At 46.0% G+C, this 21240-nt stretch overlaps 1 protein-coding gene across 6 annotated transcripts in view; it reads right to left on the reverse strand.

Annotated features, from left to right (window-relative positions):
- The window catches only part of LOC121573745 (RNA-binding protein Musashi homolog 2-like), a 335153-nt gene that overhangs the window by 151138 nt on the left and 162775 nt on the right, over positions 1-21240 (reverse strand). For all 6 annotated transcript variants that reach the window (XM_041885953.2, XM_041885955.1, XM_041885956.1 and 3 more), the window contains exon 7: positions 1745-1793. In XM_041885953.2, coding sequence (XP_041741887.1) covers positions 1745-1793 — 49 coding nt within the window. The remainder of the gene's footprint in view (positions 1-1744; positions 1794-21240) is intronic.

The raw sequence follows: 21240 nt of genomic DNA on the forward strand, positions 1-21240 counted from the left end.
AAAAAATAGACCTTATGGAACAGCGGGGACTGTGAAGAAACACACACAGGCACAGACACATGCATACACACACACATGATAACATACACACTATACACACATGTACACATGGATATTGTGTTGTAGATATGCGGTAGTAGAGTAGTGGCCTGAGGGTACACACTTCATGTGTTGTGAAATCTGTTGTGAATGTATTGTAATGTTTTATGTATTGTATAACTGCCTTAATTTTGCTGGACCCCAGAAAGAGTAGCTGCTGCCTTGGCAGGAACTAATGGGGATCCATAATAAATACAAATACAAATACAAGAGAGTCAGTGCAAATAAAAAGGGGGTCAATGTAAATAGTCAGGGTAGCTATTTGATTAACTGTTCAGCAGTCTGCTGGCTTGGGGGTAGAAGCTGTTCAGGAGCCTTTTGGTCCCAGACATGGCAGTCCAGTACTGCTTGCCATGCGGTAGCAGAGAAAACAGTCTATGATTTGGGTGGATTTTTAGGGCCTTCCTCTGACACCCCCTGGTATAGAGGTCCTGGATAGCAGGGAGCTCGGCCCCGTATGCATTACCCTTACGGTTGGATGCCAAGCAGATGTCATACCAAGCCGTGATCCAGCCAGTCAAGATGCTCTCAATGGTGCAGCTGTAAAACCTTTTGAGGATCTGAGACCCTCCTGAGGGGAAAGAGACTTTGTTGTGCCCTCTTCCTGACTATGTTGGTGTGTTTGGACCATGATAGGTCCTTAGTGATGTGGACACAGAGGAACTTGAAGCTTTCGATGTGAATGGGGGCGTGCTCGGCCCTCCGTTTCCTGTAGTCCACAATTAGCTCCTTTGTGTTGCTGACGTTGAGGGAGAGGTTGTTGTCATGGCACCACACTGCCAGGTCTCTGACCTCCTCCCTATAGGCTCTCTCATCATCGTCGGTGATCAGGCCTACCACCGTTGTTTCGTCTGCAAACTTAATGATGGTGTCGTGGGTGAACAGGGAGTGCAGGAGAGGACTAAGCACGCACCCCCTCAATGGCTGCACTACTGTGGCCTTTATAGTCACCATACTATCATCACCTCAGCATTGCTACACATCACTGTGGACCACAGGAACAATAACAGAGGCACTGTGTCTGTCTGTCTATCGGCTGTAGCCTATATTAGATGTTTTAGTGTCTTTTAGCCTGCTACTGGTTAGCTATTAGCGGTCCTGGCTGGCGCTGTGGAGGTGGTGCTATTGTATTTCAGGGAGGGAGAGGGAGACAGTCTGTCTTTGGAAAGTCCTCTGCTTTAGAGAGAAGCCTCCCCGTAATCCCAGATAAAGAGCAGATAAGAGAGAGATAAAGACAGCACTGTTCCTGGGCCTTATCTCTGCTGTTATCTCCCAGCGCAGCGACCGGTAGCACTAGAGCCAGGCAGCAGGCAGGCAGCATCCACGGTTGGCTTCATAACCCCCTACAGACACCCAGAGAGAAGGAAGAGCCCACGTGTGTCTCTACACGACACCCACCACCACCACCGCCCATAACATCAGTCACACCTCATCCAGGTCTTAGGTTTTAAATACCACTATATTGATTTTTAAAGGATGTTTTCCAGTGCCTGGATAAGCACTGTAACAAGCTGGCACCATGTGAAATGAATCACCCTTGTGTTGTTTACAAGGGAAAATGCCACAGAAATGTACTATTTTCTGTCACATGAATACACATAAAAGAAAAACACAGGGGACGGTAATATACGGATGGTGGACTTACCTCTATGTCTGTTAGTAGTTTTATCAAACATGAGCATGGCGTCTTCTACCTGAAAGACAAAAGAGGTAAACAGACATTAGTCTAAGGGCAGATAGGAGAGACATGGTGATGGCCTCTGTACTGTGGAAAAGATGCAAAGATGCTGACAAGTCAAAGAGGGCAAATAGTGTGTATCCTTCAATGGGGGACAATGGACAGTCTTCCTCATGGAACCATAGACAGTTAGAGCCAACCAGGCAGAGACACCTCACTGCACCAACCAACCCCAGCCTCTTCTGCTCTGCACTGCTCTGCCACCAGCCACCAGGCAGCAGCAGGATCCATGATGATATCAACTCTCATCATGTTGGTCAATAAAGCCACACAGAGAGAGACAGACGGCAAATGTTTATCCTCACACATCTCACGACAGATTGGAAGACAGAAATATGTTCCCTATAATTCAGAAGAAGTGCTTAAAAACAGATTTAGGCACACTCATTTTCATTGTGGTTTCTCGTTGAGAGAACAAAAAAAAAGCGAGATGGGAAAAGAAATTGGAGGAGGAAAATAACAGCACCAGACAAAATCACAGAGGGGTAGATAAGGCGAGGCATCTCAATGTCGCTGTGCACCACCCATTCCCCGGTTATGGTCGCTAGGTAACGTGGAGAGGAGCAAGCTGGATCCTGGGGAGGCTTTGGCAGCGCGGTGCAGTGTGGTGTGGTCCGGTGGGGGGTGGTGAGTTCAGGGGGGCGAGACGCGGTGGGAGGGTGGCAGGGCTGGCTGGTAGAGCAGCAACGCGAGGAGGGCCATGGGGAGTGAGGGAGGAGATGGGAAGAGACAGGAGCAGGGGGCTCTGATAGAACTGTCTGAATGGATAAAGAGGAGCTCTGCCAGGCCATGCCACACTGCTGCTGCCACCATACTGCAAAGCTGCCACCCTGCCACAGAATGTAGGCACTAGTCTACTCTAGCGCTCTACCACACCTGCCAGTGCTACTGTACTATAACCACCTCCAAATGGACATGGACCTAAACCACCTGCTTAGCATTGCAGTATGTCATTCATACAGTCTCATATGGTTGGGTGGTAAAAAAGGCAATTGGATGATACATGTCGCCTAGGATTTGCTCTTTTCACACCTATAGTCATTCCCTAGAACACATTTCCGATTAAGAATACAGCTTACTGTACAGTGGTAAATAGTAGTACGTTTCCCTGAGGCTGACATATAATGTCTAGTACAAACTCCCAGTGGCAACACTGGCTCAGCTTTGAAAAATAAATAGGCCTATAGGCCATCAATGCTGTGTATTATAGGCCTCCCACATTCAGTGATGTTAAGATATCCGTGTGTCTGTCTGTCTGTTATTATGACACTGCAGTGGGAGGACAGGTTTGTCAGGCAGCCTATTCAACGCAGGACACAAGTTCAGCAGTGATGGAGTGTTTCACAGTGTGTGCACATCATGAGAGGGTCACACTCCAGCGGCCCGACCGACGCTCGTTGCATTCTCTCTCTCTCCTCTCCCCGAGTCTATAGAATCATCTCCTCTGCTTCAGGGCTTTTCAATGCAGCCATTCAGACAGAGCACAACTCTGTGGCTCCATCTGATAGAAGGTTAAGGACCTCTTCACCGCTCACACAAAACCCCTCCACACAGAGGTGAAGCCCAGCCTCACTCTAGGGAAGGAGAAATATCTCTCTTTCTCTCTCTCTACCATCCTCCTCCCTTCTCTCACTCTTTCCTTTCTCCTGGCTGGGTGAAAAGAAAGGTTCAGTGGATAATGGATGTCTTATCACTATGTAAAAGGGGAGTGGGGACTCCAGTGGAGTGGCTGGCCTTTTGTGACAATGAAGAAAAGAGCCCCAGTCTATTTCTTGTGTGTGGTAAGCTAGCTATAGGCTGGATCACTGTAGGCCACCAAGAAAGAGTACCATGCTCTACAAAGGCAGTCTGGGGCCAAGAAGCCAAACTAGTTCACCTTTAATAAATAATGATCATGACAACATGTCATCATTGAATTACCGCTACACAAACACACTTTACAGGAGAGCATGCACATGGCTGTTGCGCTAACGACTACATGGCAGCTTGTAGCAGCCAGTTAGAATGAGGCAGTGCAGCCAGGTGAAACACGTACAGCCAGTGCCACCAACACTTCCCACCAAGCAGAACATAAAATGCCAACCGTTACCAGCTTGTATCTAAGTTGAATATAGAGCTTGTGCTAGCTAGGGTGATTTACTAAATACTAGTAGAGGTTGAACCTGAGGACAAGGTGGGTTGAGAGTGTATGAGAATGCAGATTGACTCAGGTGGAGGAGGTTTGCAGTCAAAGCAGAAAAAACACAAAGGGAAGGTAATCAAACCCTTGTTTAGATCCCAGGACACCTGGGCGAAGACTAATCCTGTTCCTGTCAGATAATATGATGCTAAACGTCCACTCCCGGACAACCTTTCCACCCGGGCCAATAAATCAACCAAATCCATACGTAAGACTAACATGACAGAAACGCCCAGTCGGTCAGGAATTCAAATGGGCTGCTGTTTGAATGATTTTTCTGAGAACAGAAGCATCAATAAGCAAAGAGACATGTAGCATTTTTGGGCTGAAAAAGCGGCAGCGATAGGGCGAGATTTAAGAGCTAAGGAAATGCACTATGACAGCAGTTTAGATCAGCAGCAATCTCCCTATTATTTACATTCAGCACACAACACAGGTTTCCCTGGGATCTGGGGCTAACACCACCATAGATCCCGTCCACTGTCACTGGAACACAGTGAAGTCTCTGTTGCAACACAATAGGGGAATTATTTTTATGTGACTATTTTGAATCCCTTCCGGTCTACGTCAATGCCCAGTCAGGCCAGAGGAAAGTGAGGGAAAGATGAAGCCTGGAGGGAATCGAAGGGAAAGATGTTCTTGTTTCGTAAGATTGCTGTGTTTTATTAGTCATGACGGGCAGGCAGAGTGCAGACTACTGCTGCTCTGGGTCACAGAAGGGTCATGGAGGGAAGATAACTGAACGCGCTGTCAATGACGTTGAAGTACTATGGGTCTTCTTTCTTATTATATTATTTTACAATGCTCTCGATTAACAAAGCGGCAATAGCTGCTTCAATGACAATGGACAAACTAATGACAACCCTCTCAATTATTTATTTTACAGAGAAAATATATATAATTGTCTCTCAGCTTTTGTCCCTGCAATGTGCAGCATGTAAACTCCAGTGGTTTTTCTAATAGTGCAATAACAAGGAGCAGCAGGCCAAACTTCACTTCCAGGAAACCCTTGTAATTAAACAGCAGTGAGGGAGGTGACAGAGACACACAATATGTCTGACACAAAACAACTTCAGTACACCCCCTCCTCCCCTTCAGTACAGGGACACCATGAAGACAGCAGGGTTGTCTCATAGTGACCAGGCATGGTGGTCGTGTCAACGGGAACAGGAGAGCAGGCCAACATAACTGTACTCCACTCAGGCAGCAAAGCCGCCCACTGTGTCCCTGAGCATAGACAGTAGAGTAGGAGTGGTCATGGCGGGTCCATCCCACACAGAACTACTAGTATGCAAGGCTATACCAGGGACCAGAACCAGTGCTGCTAGAAACTTCCTGAACCCCTCAGGCTGGGAGGCAGCCCTTCAAAAGAGGGTTCAGACACTAATGTTCCATACCAGCTCTACTCCCATCTTGACTTACTGTCTACTAGTCTGTGTTGGTGGAAACTCTCATGTACAGTGGCTTGCGAAAGTATTCACCCCCCTTGGCATTTTTCCTATTTTGTTGCCTTACAACCTGGAATTAAAATGGATTTTTGGGGGGTTTGTATAATTTGACTTACACAACATGCCTACCACTTTGAAGATGCAAAATATTTTTTATTGTGAATCAAACAAGAAATAAGACAAAAAAACAGAAAACTTGAGCACGCATAACTATTCACCCCCCCAAAGTCAATACTTTGTAGAGCCACCTTTTGCAGCAATTACAGCTGCAAGTCTCTTGGGGTATGTGTCATAAAGCTTGGCACATCTAGCCACTGGGATGTTTTCCCATTCTTCAAGGCAAAACTGCTCCAGCTCCTTCAAGTTGGATGGGTTCCGCTGGTGTACAGCAATCTTTAAGTCATACCACAGATTCTCAATTGGATTGAGGTCTGGGCTTTGACTAGGCCATTCCAAGACATTTAAATGTTTCCCCTTAAACCACTCAAGTGTTGCTTTAGCAGTATGCTTAGGGTCATTGTCCTGCTGAAAGGTGAACCTCTGTCCCAGTCTCAAATCTCTGGAAGACTGAAACAGGTTTCCCTCAAGAATTTCCCTGTTTTTAGCGCCATCCATCATTCCTTCAATTCTGACCAGTTTCCCAGTCCCTGCCGATGAAAAACATCCCCACAGCATGATGCTGCCACCACCATGCTTCACTGTGGGGATGGTGTTCTCGGGGTGATGAGAGGTGTTGGGTTTGCGCCAGACATAGCGTTCTCCTTGATGGCCAAAAAGCTCAATTTTAGTCTCATCTGACCAGAGTACCTTCTTCCATATGTTTGGGGAGTCTCCCACATGCCTTTTGGCGAACACCAAACGTGTTTGCTTATTTTTTTCTTTAAGCAATGGCTTTTTTCTGGCCACTCTTCCGTAAAGCCCAGCGCTGTGGAGTGTACGTATGAAGAAACAAAAATGTATGCACTCACTAACTGTAAGTCGCCCTGGATAAGAGCGTCTGTTAAATGACTTAAATGTAAAATGTAAAATGTAGTGGTCCTATGGACAGATACTCCAATCTCCGCTGTGGAGCTGTGCAGCTCCTTCAGGGTTATCTTTGGTCTCTTTGTTGCCTCTCTGATTAATGCCCTCCTTGCCTGGTCCATGAGTTTTGGTGGGCGGCCCTCTCTTGGCAGGTTTGTTGTGGTGCCATATTCTTTCCATTTTTTAATAATGGATTTAATGGTGCTCCGTGGGATGTTCAAAGTTTCTGATATTGTTTTATAACCCAACCCTGATCTGTACTTCTCCACAACTTTGTCCCTGACCTGTTTGGAGAGCTCCTTGGTCTTCATGGTGCCACTTGCTTGGTGGTGCCCCTTGCTTAGTGGTGTTGCAGACTCTGGGGCCTTTCAGAACAGGTGTATATATACTGAGATCATGTGACAGATCATGTGACACTTAGATTGCACACAGGTGGACTTTATTTAACTAATTATGTGACTTCTGAAGGTAATTGGTTGCACCAGATCTTATTTAGGGGCTTCATAGCAAAGGGGGTGAATACATATGCACGCACCACTTTTCCATTATTTATTTTGTATAACTTTTTGAAACAAGTTATTTTTTTCATTTCACTTCACCAATTTGGACTCTTTTTTGTATGTCCATTACATGAAATCCAAATAAAAATCAATTAAAATTACAGGTTGTAATGCAACAAAATAGAAAAAACGCCAAGGGGGTTGAATACTTTTGCAAGGCACTGTACTAGAAAGCATCACTTCATGGGATCAATTCTCCTCGGTGAAAAGAGTGATGGTAAATGACCTCCAGCTTAGCTGACCCTCACTGCAGTCTATGGTCCCACACCTTGACCCCTTTCACCTCACAGCAGTCCATTGTCCCACACCTCGACCCCTTTCACCTCACTGTAGTCCATTGTCCAACACCTCGACCCCTTTCACCTCACTTCAGTCCATTCTACCGCACCTCAACTCCTTTCACCTCATTGCAGTCTATTGTCCCTCACCTCGCCCCCTTTCACCTTACTGCAGTCCATTTTCCCACACCTTGACCCCTTTCACCTCACTGCAGTCCATTTTCCCACACCTCGACCCCTTTCACCTCACTGCAGTCCATTTTCCCACACCTCGACCCCTTTCACCTCACTGCAGTCCATTGACCCACACCTTGACCCCTTTCACCTCACTGCAGTCCATTGTCTCACACCTCGACCCCTTTCACTTCACTGCAGTCCATTGACCCACACCTCGACCCCATTCACCTCACTGCAGTCCATTGTCCCACACCACGACCCCATTCACCCTTACTTGGTCATGATGACACACATCAGTGTATCTGTCATATACACAGTCTATAAGCATGATATTCCTTTATAATGCTAAAACTGAGTGTTGTGAGCAAGGCAAAAGGGTATCAGGTGCATATAAAGCTGTGCTTTCATCAAAGGGATACTGAATTGAATGATAGTGGACTGGAGAGGGCTCCGTAATGAGCTGTATTACTTAGATAAAGGATAGATAAGACAGCCTAAAATATTCAGTCAACCTTAATTATTCAACCAGAATCATACAGTAAATAATTATACAGTATAGGCTATATGTCAACACTAAGGCTATGTCAGTAACTTTTTTTCATGTTGACATTAACAAAATGGCTCGAGAAAAACACTTGAGGAAGACAATTCCTCAAATCTGTCAGAATTAAATATTCATAAGGTCCCCCACTCAGTATCCAAAGAGGTCGCTATGGCGATGCGAACTGATGCATATTCTAACAGGGACCGTTGTGTGTCATAGAACGCCTCCGAACGCCACGGCGATGGACTCAACAGATCCTCCTGCAGCACTGAGCAAAGCCATCAACACGACAAATATGCACAATTTGAGAGGGAGTCACAGAGGGGCGTGTATGACCAATGGACTGACACAGAGAGCAGTAAGGCAGGCTGAATTACTACTATGATGGAGAATCGTCTTCACAGTCCTCCTCTAGCCTAGCCCTGTCTCATTCAGACTTGTGTGATGGTGGCTGGCCTTGGGTTGGGAGAGGAGTAGTCCATACAGTTAGCTAAGTATGAGAGGAGTAGTCCATACAGTTAGCTAAGTATGAGAGGAGTAGTGCATACAGTTAGCTAAGTATGAGAGGAGTAGTGCATACAGTTAGCTAAGTATAAGAGGAGTAGTCCATACAGTTAGCTAAGTATGAGAGGAGTAGTGCATACAGTTAGCTAAGTATGAGAGGAGTAGTGCATACAGTTAGCTAAGTATGGGAGGAGTAGTGCATACAATCAGCTAAGTATGGGAGGAGTAGTGCATACAATCAGCTAAGTATGAGAGGAGTAGTGCATACAGTTAGCTAAGTATGGGAGGAGTAGTGCATACAGTTAGCTAAGTATGAGAGGAGTAGTGCATACAGTTAGCTAAGTATGAGAGGAGTAGTGCATACAGTTAGCTAAGTATGAGAGGAGTAGTGCATACAGTTAGCTAAGTATGAGAGGAGTAGTGCATACAGTTAGCTAAGTATGAGAGGAGTAGTCCATACAGTTAGCTAAGTATGAGAGGAGTAGTGCATACAGTTAGCTAAGTATGAGAGGAGTAGTCCATACAGTTAGCTAAGTATGGGAGGAGTAGTCCATACAGTTAGCTAAGTATGGGAGGAGTAGTGCATACAGTTAGCTAAGTATGAGAGGAGTAGTGCATACAGTTAGCTAAGTATGAGAGGAGTAGTCCATACAGTTAGCTAAGTATGAGAGGAGTAGTGCATACAGTTAGCTAAGTATGAGAGGAGTAGTCCATACAGTTAGCTAAGTATGAGAGGAGTAGTGCATACAGTTAGCTAAGTATAAGAGGAGTAGTGCATACAGTTAGCTAAGTATGGGTGGAGTAGTCCATACATTAGCGATGTATGACCTCCCGAGTGGCCACTAGAGATCCTGGTTCGAATCCAGGCTCTGTCGTAGCCGGCCGCGACCGGGAGACCCATGGGGTGGCGCACAATTGGCCCAGGGAATGGCCGGCAGGGATGTAGCTCAGTTGGTAGAGCATGGCGTTTGCAACGCCAGGGTTGTGGGTTCGATTCCTACGGGGGTCCAGTATGAAAAATAAAATAAAAAAAGAATCACTAACTGTAAGTCGCTCTGGATAAGAGCGTCTGCTAAATGACTAAAAATGTAAAAATGTAAAAATATGAGTGGAGTAGTACAGTTAGCTAAGTATGAGAGGAGTAGTACATACATTAGCGAAGTATGAGAGGAGTAGTACATATAGTTAGCTAAGTATGCAAGGAGGGAGAACTAGACTAGGCCCCGTCCATCAATCCCTCTCTCTGTGCCAGGCTGCAGGGAACTGCCCATTTCGGAGTCATTTTATGAATAGGGCTTCAGCGCGCCAGCCAGCCCGTTCCCCCTCCACCACACTCGAGCAGAGAGCCTCCTATCTCTTCTCTCTTCTACTCTCCTCTTTCTGTCAGAATGGAGTATGCCTGCGAGCCACCTCCACGTAACAGCCGATCGAGCCCTGGCCCCTCTCGTGTGAGGAAGAACCAGATAGGTTGGGAAATATTGTGCTTTCCAGCTCAAATAATAATTGGAGAGGTGAGAAATCCCTATGCCCTGGGGGTAACAGTTTAACATGGAGGACTTACTTAAAGTTATGCCTTTTTCCCCCTGCCAAGGCAAGGCAATCAGCTTTCTCTTTTAGCAGACACATGAATTTCACTGCAGTCTCAAAACCACCCCCATCCTCTTCCTTCTCCCTCTCTCTCTCGTATGCATGCTTGTGTATATGGCAATTATATTAATCAGTAGAAAAAGCGGTTAGTAAATGTGATAATTGGTATGTAAATAAGATCCTCCTGACACTGGCAGGCCCACAATCATGTTAATTTAAAATAAATATAAATATGCCAGTTTTCATTTAGACAGAGAGCAACAGCAGGCAACAACATGTTCAGGAGATGACAACCAAAGTTGCTGTGTTCCTCTCCCCTCTCTCTTTCCCTCTCTCCTTTATTAAATGAGGACTTGCACTGTCTGTATGATCCTTCAGCAGCCCTCCTCTGGTTTTGAAAGGCTGGTTTAACTAGATTTCCATTTCTTCATGCCGATTGATGGCTAACCAAAGAGGCAGAGTGTAAGAAACCAATTCAGGGAGAAGCAATGTCACTTTCTACTGTATGTAATGAAAAAAGTAATTGTATATTTTTTCCCAAGCTGTGAAACTAGGTGATGGCGATGAAGCAGGGAGCTCCACTCCAATTCCCTCTTTGTTAACAGTGAGAATGCTCCTCAGGAATGCAGCTGTCTATGTGTGAACTAACGGTATGATATCCCTTTTAACGTTACGATGCCCACATTCTCTGAATAACCAACTGGAAAATAAAATGTGATAACACGATTTCTCTTTTCATGAATTAATCACGTTCAAGATAGCGTGCTCTGATGTACACGGATCCAATGAACAGAAGCTTGGTCCTCCCAGCTGAGCTGGACATTGTATACTGTGTTATGTATAGGTGTATGATACGGATAAAATACTTTAAAGGTTGAATAGTATTCAATTCAATTACAGCTGCCAATATCCCCCAATATCCCTGCCACCTGCCGTGTTTTACTTAGATTAGGCTTAAGCTCTTTTAAAGGACATTTCAATAATATGACGTTTCACGACACAATGGGAATGAATCAATGCCAATCGAACCTGTTCCCCCCTCCCTTTTCATGCAAAACGCTGTAGTTTGTCTTTCTTGATAGCTCGTCTCTCTTTGTCAGCATTGATACAGGAGCCCCTATTTGAATACAGTTACACATCCCTCTATTTATTAAAGCTTGGTTTAACTTGACAGTTTTGTCTGGGGAGTCTTTAATATGGCTCAGAGAAGCGATCTCAGAGACAGTAGTAGGCTCCAGCTAATATACTTGAGTGATGCTGGTTTCCCAGAGTTATAAAGCAGAACAATAGAGGAGGGGATCTGAAGCGTGAATACAAAGGTGGGATTGTAATGTAGGAGGAAGGAACCAGGGAGAAGCTGGCCCACTGGAGAAGAACACACAATCACTCCATAGGGCTCCTGGAGACGATTAAAACAAAGGGATGGGGAGGGAAAGGTCAGAGGCAGCCAGAGAATAAGGATGAGGTGGGAGCTTTAAATCTCTCTCTCTTTCTCTAGTGAGACAAAGTTTATGTGATTCAAATGCCATTGCAAATGCAGGAGCAGGCACTAGGCATTCTTCACACTTTACACTGAATACTATCTCTGCTTGCAGGAGTATTTTCTCTTTCTAAGAGCTGTAGGTGGAATTTGAAAAGCTGTTTCTGTAGGCACTGCTTTATCCTAAGGAATCATTTCCATCAGAATTGTGTAATAGTGTAACACAATCGAGAGAGGCTTCCATATTATTTGATGTAATAATAAGGTTTTACGCTGCTACTTTGTCTGGTTCTATTTTGAGGGCAGTTCAAGGTTACACAGAAACTGTGCATCACTTCATTCTTGTTACTCAGTGAATGAAACACATTCTCTCTTCTGACTCCAGGTTCAAAGTCGTCTGTGAATAGCCTTGTACTTCCTGGTCTCTTCTCGCTCTTTTAGTAATTCTGTGGATTAAAGACAGAGAACATGCTGCATCCCAAACACTATTGAATCACCCTGGAGGAAATCACAGTAATGATTTGAACTGAGCCGCAACCGGCCCAGCTCTCTTTCCCCAGGCCTTTTCACTTTGCATCTTCTCTTCATTCCCACTGTCCATGTTCTCAGTCTCGCACATTACCAAGTCCACACCAGATATCTGCATTAGTTAGCCCTCTGTCCTTCTGCTGTTTGCTTTACATGGTAAGATCTCTGTTTTTTCTCTGCTTTCCAGACATCTCTGTGGCTGGGTAGGGATCCGTAGGGGAGAGTGGCAGTAAGGTTTGTTAATAGTGAGATCGGGGGGATCGTTGCTCCTTCCTCAAACCTCTGGATCCTAATTACCTCTACTATGATGCTGGCCCCATGCCAGCTGCCATTATTGCGGAGTAGAGTAGAGGCGTGCACGGACGCATGGACACACACGAATATGCACACACGAGCACACACACAGTCTACACACTACACATCCTCAGAATAGCCAACCATAAGATACATTGGTCCAGCAGTGATGGAGAGCGACGTCAAAAACATCCCCACTGATACAGATAGTTGCTTCCTATCCTAGCTCTACACCCCGCTTTAACCCTGCCTGCCAAGCACTTGACTTTAACCCTGCCTGCCAAGCACTTGAACAGAGGAAGGGGATGAGTCACATGAACAGAGGAAGGGGATGATTAACATGAACAGAGGAAGGGGATGATTAACAGGACACAGAGGAAGAGGATGATTAACAGGACACAGAGGAAGGGGATGATTAACAGGACACAGAGGAAGGGGATGATTAACATGAACAAAGGAAGGGGATGATTAACATGAACAAAGGAAGGGGATGATTAACAGGACACAGAGGAAGGGGCTGATTAACAGGACACAGAGGAAGGAAAATGTTCACATGAACAGAGGAAGGGGATGATTCACATGAACAGAGGAAGGGGATGAGTCACATGAACAGAGGAAGGGGATGATTAACATGAACAGAGGAAGGGGATGATTAACATGAACAAAGGAAGGGGATGATTAACATGAACAAAGGAAGGGGATGATTAACAGGACACAGAGGAAGGAACATTTTCACATGAACAGAGGAAGGGGATGATTCACATGAACATAGGAAGGGGATGAGTCACATGAACAGAGGAAAGGGGATGATTAACATGAACAGAGGAAGGGATGATTAACATGAACAGGAGAAGGGGATGATTAACAGGACACAGAGGATTCACCTGAGGTCAGACCCTCTATAGTTGTACTGCAGGCTACATGTAAGATGGGCGGCTCCTGGTGCTAAGTGAAACAATAGGAAGTACTGCTGTATATCAGTCCTCTCAGTGTTGTTGTTAGTTCCTCCCCTTTCACACCAGACCCATTTCAACTAATATACACTGAGTATACAAAACATTAGGAACACATTCCTAGTATTGAGTTGCACCCCCTTTTTGCCCTCAGAACAGCCTCAATCTGTCGGGGCATGGACTCTACATGGTGTCGAAAGCTTTCCACATGTTGACTCCAATGATTCTCACAGTTGTGTCAAGTTGGCTGAATGACCTTTGGGTGGTGGACTATTCTTGATACACACAGGGAACTGTTGAGCGTGAAAAACCCAGCAGCGTTGCAGTTCTTGACACACTCAAACCAGTGTGCCTGGCACCTACTACCATACCCTGTTCAAAGGCACTTACACATTTGTCTTGCCCATTCACCCTCTGAATGGCACACATGCACAATCCACAATCCATGTCTCAATTGTCTCAAAGCTTAAAAATCCTTCTTTAACCTGTCTCCTCCCCTTCATCTACACTGATTGAAGTGGATTTAACAAGTGATATCAATAAGGGATCATAGCTTTCACCTGGATTCACCTGATCAATCTATGTCATGGAAAGAGCAGGTATTCTTAATGCTTTGTACACTCAGTGTACATTAATTGTTTGAGTGAAGCTCATAATAAATACATGATAATATCCCTGTCTGACCCAGCAGAGTCATACCTGAGCTGTAAAAATGTACTGTATAGGGCGTGTTTGATTTATAGATGTAATTAGAATATAGATGTATGGCATTTAGCTCAGGGTATGGTATTGGATGTACTCTATATCACTGTATATAAAGATGTATGAATGACAGGACATGATGTCAGTGGGGCTGATGGTTGATTCCGTCTCCGTCCCAGCCCTGCGCTGTACTGTGAGCTGAGTGTGAGCCATGCTCCTCTTTCTGTCTCTGACGGGCGGCCAGGCGGGCGGCCTGGATCCCGAGCCATCCTCTCTGGGCTGAGCCAGATAAGCAGGTGATTCATCATCAGGCTGAAGCCTACACACAGAGCCTTATCAGCCCTTCCCACAGCAAGGTCTCTGTTTGGAAAGTGACCTGCATTCTCTAACCATCCTCCCCCTATCCCCTCCTCCCTCGCCCCAAACTACCATGACAACATCAGAATTATTATGCTGGCTGATGACAACTGAGCGGATATGTTACAGCAGAATGTCCTTTTAGCCCCAATTTACACGTTCACATTATGAAGCCACAGAAAGATGGTTGAGGAAGGAGAAATGTTCACCAAACCACCCAAGGCTAGGGGTTTAAATGTGTTTTTGTATCCTACTCTTTTGAACAGCGAACGCAATATTAGATGAACACAAAGATTCCATGCATGCAGAGAGAGATTTTGAATAGGCCCATTGTTGAATGTAATATTCTGTTATTCATTCATAAGCCAATTCCAATACTGATGCGTTCTCCATTTTCTCTCACTGAAGACTGAAAATGTGAAATAACAATGACAGCTCAAGGATAAATGACATGATTGTTAGAATGACAAATACTCATTTTGAGAAATAAAAGTTAAAATTTTTCCTAAGGCCCAATTCTTTTGTCTGTCTGTCTGTCTGTCTGTCTGTCACAGAGTGAAGTAACTGTAGGTGGTTGGTAGTGAGTGACTGTGTGACTCAGTGGGGTTGTCCCAGTCATGCTCTGTCTTGTTAGGACTCCTAACTCCTATCCTGCAGTCAGGGGCTGTGGTGTCTGCCTACCCGGGCCCTGGGTGAGTCAATCAGAGGGAGCACAAGTTTGGGGACTCAGTGGGAGGTGTGTGACTGCAGGCAGGGGAGGGCCTCTCTATGGGGCGGGCTCAGCACGACACCCATCACACACACACCGGGAGACCTGCCAATCAGTCTGAAGACTAGACACATTACCATAGTAGACTGTACCAGAGGGGCCAGGAGCCACAGGCCATAGGGCTCACTGCCTGCCTGGTGGTGGGTTATGTTGTTGTGTACATATTTGCTCTAAAGGGAATTTTAAATCCCACTACTTAAAACTCATAGGGACCCCAATGAACCGGTGACAAATACATACATTATTGGTCAAATAGTGTAAATCCTGTGTGTAGCAGTACTGAAACTGACATTTCACTCAAAAAATATATTTTGGAATTTTTTTCATTAGTCTTGGACTTTTAAGAAGCAAAGTGTCATGATGATGTGGCCAGTGACACTTTGCTTCTTAAAGGTCCAACATCTTGATAACTTGACTGCTGACATGCAAAACGTTTTTTGGGACTGTATTTTAAAATTTAAATTTAAAAATTTGTATTTAACCTTTATTTAACTAGGCAAGTCAGTTAAGAACAAATTCTTATTTACAATGACGGCCTACACCGGCCAAACCCGGACGACGCTGGGCCAATTGTGCGTCGCCCTATGAGACTCCCAATCACGGCCGGTTGTGATACAGCCTGGAATCGAACCAGGGGGTCTGTAGTGACGCCTCAAGCACTGAGATGCAGTGCCTTAGAACGCTGCGCCACTCGCAAATACCAAAATATAGTTTTTTGAGCGAAAGGTAAAATAGCAGCATCAGGTTGTTCCTGAAAATACAGACTGATTCCCTGTCTCTCTGTCTGTCCCTGTCTCTCTCCAGCCTGCTATGCTGCCTGCCTGCCGCCATCTCACGAAACCAGCAGTCCTGCTCACGCAGCCCCACTCCCCCGGCCCTGTGATCTCCACTGTGTCAACAGGCAACACAACAAGCCCTGTCATACTGAATCACAGACGCGTTATCCCACCACGCACTGCAAATTATCTACAAATGCATTTAGCATTGTCGTCTACAGAGATTAATGAGATGGTGAGGTAATAATTGCTGATCTCTTTACACCTGACAAGGCATCTCTTGAAAGGTGTTGTTTTTTCCCTCCTTTTCCCCACACTCTCTCCCCTCAGAACACACGACTATGTGTTAACACAAATCTGCAGATATTCTCAGTGAGGCTGGGAATGTAGGAGCAGCTCAGGCAGAGGGAGATCAAAGGCGCCACTGAGAGAGTGGATAAACATGGAAATGTATTCAGCTCATCAGGAAATGTCACAAAGTGCTGTCACTGGCTCCCTATCGCAGTCTATATATCTCTCTTGATCTGGCAGTTATTAGCCATGCTGCGCTGGGCCGGGATGGGCTGGGTCAGGTGGGAGGCCACAGAGCTGTCTTCCTCAGCTTCAGACGGCCATAGCACTAATCCAGGGGTTTGGAATGAGGAGATTCCAGATCCAAAGTCCTCCGTGTGACTCCCCCCTGACGCCCCCACCCCACCTCTCTCCCAGTATTCGTCAGGGTCGGTGATTAGCTGTCACCCCTCCGCAGAGGCAGATAACACCTCACACAGCCTGCCTCAATCCGTTCAGGGAGCACAAAGACACTCACAAACACAAACACACTCACACACACATGAAGTAACACACTTGCACAAGCAAATATATTCTTAAGCTAACTCATAAACACACAGAGTTAGACATTTCTTACATACTTACCAACACTCACACACAGATGCACACACTGTCCAAATGGTTCAATATTTACTCTGTATTCCAAGTACATTTACTCAGACTAAAGCCTTTCTGTACCTCACAGCGTCTCTGGTAACAGTTCACTCTATTGCCTGTTAACTTGAACAGAATTCTCTCTTTTCAAAAAGTGCGTCTCCCAAAGAAAGGGTATCTGAGGCAGTCAGGACTCAGAGAGAGAGCACATCCCCATGTCTAGCCCACTTTCATTCCTTCCTGCGTTTAAAAAGGGGCCTTATTTCAAACGGAGACAGACAGAGCCCTTCCACTGTTCAAAAGTTTTCCTGTGACTAATCCGAAGCCTTAATCACCCTTTCCTGTCCACAGAGAGCTGACAAACTGAAACATGGTGCAGAGTTCTATCAGCTTCAGAACCGTCAGAAAACCCTCGGTGAGCACCTTTGATCATTTATATGATCACCAATGGAGAAAGCTTTTAGGTAAGATGTTATAATGGTTGACATGATCTCTCCGGGTCTCCATAGACCTCCGTACTATTCCAGTGGGTCTCTGAGTAGGAGTAAACGTGTGTACAGAGCTTAGTCCTACGTAAGCACAGCTCCCAGTCAGATCCTATGACAAACATGTCAGCGTGGCTTTTCCAGTAGCCAGCTCCACTTTTTAATGAGAATAATTTTGCTGGAAAGAGCAGGGGACTTTGACTTAACTCCCTGGGAAATTTGCCTATGTGTGTGTTTAATAGCTGTGAGTCAACACAGGGCTGTGTACCATTCTGTTAGAGGAGAGAGACTGGAGCTCCAGCCCACAGTATCTGCTGTCCCTGCTCTGCTCTCCACCCATACTGTAGCAGACCATATTCTGTATATGTTACAGTATGTAGCCCTACACTTGCCTGTCAACCAAATCAATAACCCAGGATGGGATCAATTTAACCTCCCTCCATCCCCATATCATCCCGCTTGTCACAATAAAAGGCAGAATTAAAATGTAGCAGATAAAAAAAACAATTTTCCCTGCAAACCCTTTTTTTCTGGTGCCTATAAGCAGCTTTTCTCAAGGGAAGCTTGAACAATATCGGCTAATCATAGCATTTCTAGAATCAACATATCATCTGTGGGAATCACAACAAGGGCTGATAACTTCCAATGCCACCGCAGTCATGGAGACGTCATTGTGAGGCAGGCGGGGAGGTTGTGAGGCTGCAGTCTGCAGACAGTGATGTGTGAGGCCAGGCGCTAGCTGCACTGCCGCTGTGTGTACATATGGTGAGGCCAACATTACGCTGAGAAAGAGCAACAACAGGAGATAAGCCCTTCTGCCGAGGCCTGTTTTTAAGGCTGATTTGGCAGCTCAGCCCCGTATCAGTTGGCAGGGAGCAAGGCATGCCCCCAATCATTTGTTGATCATTGAATTACAACATGTTTTTTTATTTCAATTTAACACACTTGGATGATTTGCAGAGACATTTGTATCACATAGAAACGCCAGGCTGTGCATTCATCTCAAAGCTAGGGCTCACTCCGCTGGCCAGAAGAGACTAGAGATTCTGTTCTGGCTAAAGTAGTGATATTACAATTTAATATCAAGCTAATAAGGTATTTCTAAGTAATATTTTAGTAATATATTGATTATATAATTATCTTACAACTGTACATTTACCCATTACTTACTATACTCTATATCAGAACATGCAGTTCCAAGAGTAGCTGATCTCAGGTCAGTCAAATAATAATGTCCCCTATGAGTCCTCCTGCCTATAGGCTAAGGTATAATGGCCTGTGGTATAGCTAGGTATGACGTGTGACCAGATTTTTCTCAGGAAAATAAGATGTATGATCTCGATCGAAGGCTTAATGGGTTTTATAGATCAACAGCATGGATTTCCCCTCTGTCTCCATTCCTACCTGGCTTAAGTTTAATTCAACTCAATTAAATCAACTGGTGAGCCCAGGAGTTCACAGAGAACGCAATCACTCATCTTTGGGGAGGGCCACTTCATGAGGGCAAAAACAGCCCTATTTCACACCCACTCAAACAGACACCACTAGCCATCCACTTCAGTAGAGTGGCTCGGTCAATACGGTCTCCATTTTAGAGCCTGTGTTTTAATTACTGGGTGATCGCAAGGTGACATCTAGACTCTCCTTACTGGGAGGGACAGCTTATGGAGCTCGGACCCCAGTCTTCCCTAACTAAGAGCTGGGCTAGGAGGGTTTTACAGATACTAGAAGGCTTTAGACCAAATAAACTCAACGTTTCCTTTACTTGAAAATCATTTAGAGTGTCAGAGTGAATTTGTGTTGTTGATTTGGCTCTGTACTCCAGCACTTTGGATTTGAAATGATACAATGACTACGATGTTAAAGTGCAGACTGTCAGCTTTCATTTGAGGGTATTTTCATCCATATCGGGTGAAACGTTTACAAATTACAGCACGTTTTGTACATAGTCCCCCCATTTTAGGGGACCAAAAGTATTGGGACAAATTTACTTAAATGTGTATTAAAGTAGTAAAATGTTAAGTATTTGGTCCCAGATTCATAGCATGCAATGACTACATTAATGTGGATGCTACCATGATTACGGATAAACCTGAATGAATCGTGAAGAATGATGAGTGAGAAAGTTACAGACGCACAAATATTATACCTCCCCAAAAATGATAACATCCCCTGTTATTGTAATGGTGAGAGATTAGCATGTCTTGGGGGTATGATATTTGTGCATTTGTAACTTTCTCACTCATCATTATTCACGATTCATTCAGGATTATCCATAACCATGGTAGCATCCACATTGATGTAAAAGTGTTTAGAAACATATTCTATTCTTATTTACAATAAAAGTGACTCCAACATTTCACCAAATGTACCATTCATTTATATTTGGCACAAAGTAATCTGAATCGCAACCAAAACAAACAGCAAATGCATCCAACAAATGTGTAAAGCTTGGTGTAGTCATTGTGTGTGTAACGCCCTGGCTCCGGGACTCTGAATATTGAGCCAGGGTTGTTCATTCTTTTGGGTGTATTTCTATGTGTTTGGTCAAGTGACTCCCAATCGGAGGTAACGAGTGTCAGCTGTCGGCTCGTTATCTCTGATTGGGAGCCATATTTAATCTGTTTGTTTTCCGTTGGGGGTTGTGGGTTTTTGTTCATTTTTCAGTAGTTGTCACTGAGGACTTCACGGATCGTGTTTGTTTTGTCGTGTGTTTCAAAATTAAAATCATCATGTTCACTCCCAACGCTGCGCTTTGGTCATACTTCATAGGCGAACGCGACAGAAAAACCCACCACAACGAGACCAAGCAGCAGTTGGATAACGAGTGGTGGAGCCAGAAGAGCGAAGGTTGGGAGAGGACTATGGAGGCCTGGTCCACCGAGAGGAGAGACCCCCAGAAATTTTTTAGGGGGGGGCTCACGACGTCGGGGCAGAAGGTGTACGGCCGGAGGAGTGCAAGAGGTTGGCAGATATGGCCGCCAGTTTAAGGGGGCCACTGGTTACGAAGGGGATGGAAAGTGTGGAGGCACGGCGAGAGGTACTGGGGGTGTTTCCAGTCCGGTCCGGCCCGTTCCTGATCCCCGTGTAGGGCCAGGGGTGTGTGTCCCCAGTGCGGTTCTGTCTGTCCCTGCTCAACGCACCAAGCCTACGGGGTGCGTCGCCAGCCCAGCTCGGCCTGTTCCTGCGCCCCGCACCAAGTCTGTGGTGCGTTTTGCCAGCCCAGCCCGGCCTGTCCCTGCTCCACGCACCAAGGATACGGTGTGCGTCGACAGCCCAGCCCGGCCTGTCCCTGCTCCACGCACCAAGGATACGGTGTGCGTCGACAGCCCTGCCCGGCCTGTTCCTGCTCCACGCACCAAGGATACGGTGTGCGTCGACAGCCCTGCCCGGCCTGTTCCTGCTCCACGCACCAAGGATACGGTGTGCGTCGACAGCCCTGCCCGGCCTGTTCCGGGCACTCGCACCAGGGATACGGTGCGCGTCGCCAGCCCGACCCGGCCTGTTCCGGCCACTCGCACCAGGGATACGGTGCACGTCGCCAGCCCGGCCCGGCCTGTTCCGGCCACTCGCACCAGGGATACGGTGCGCGTCGCCAGCCCGACCCGGCCTGTTCATGCCACTCGCACCAGGGATACGGTGCGCGTCGCCAGCCCGGCCCGGCCTGTTCCTGCCACTCGCACCAAGCCAGGGGGGCGAGTCGTCAGCCTGGTAAGGCCCATTCCTGTTCCACGCACCAAGCCAGGGGCGCGTGTCGTCAGTCCCGGCTCCGGCCAGCGGGGCTAGACAGGACCGGGGGTACTTTGGGGGTTGGAGAGGGAGTGGGGATCAGGGC

The sequence above is a fragment of the Coregonus clupeaformis genome, chromosome 9, assembly GCF_020615455.1.
Source record: "Coregonus clupeaformis isolate EN_2021a chromosome 9, ASM2061545v1, whole genome shotgun sequence".
Taxonomy (NCBI): domain Eukaryota; kingdom Metazoa; phylum Chordata; class Actinopteri; order Salmoniformes; family Salmonidae; genus Coregonus; species Coregonus clupeaformis.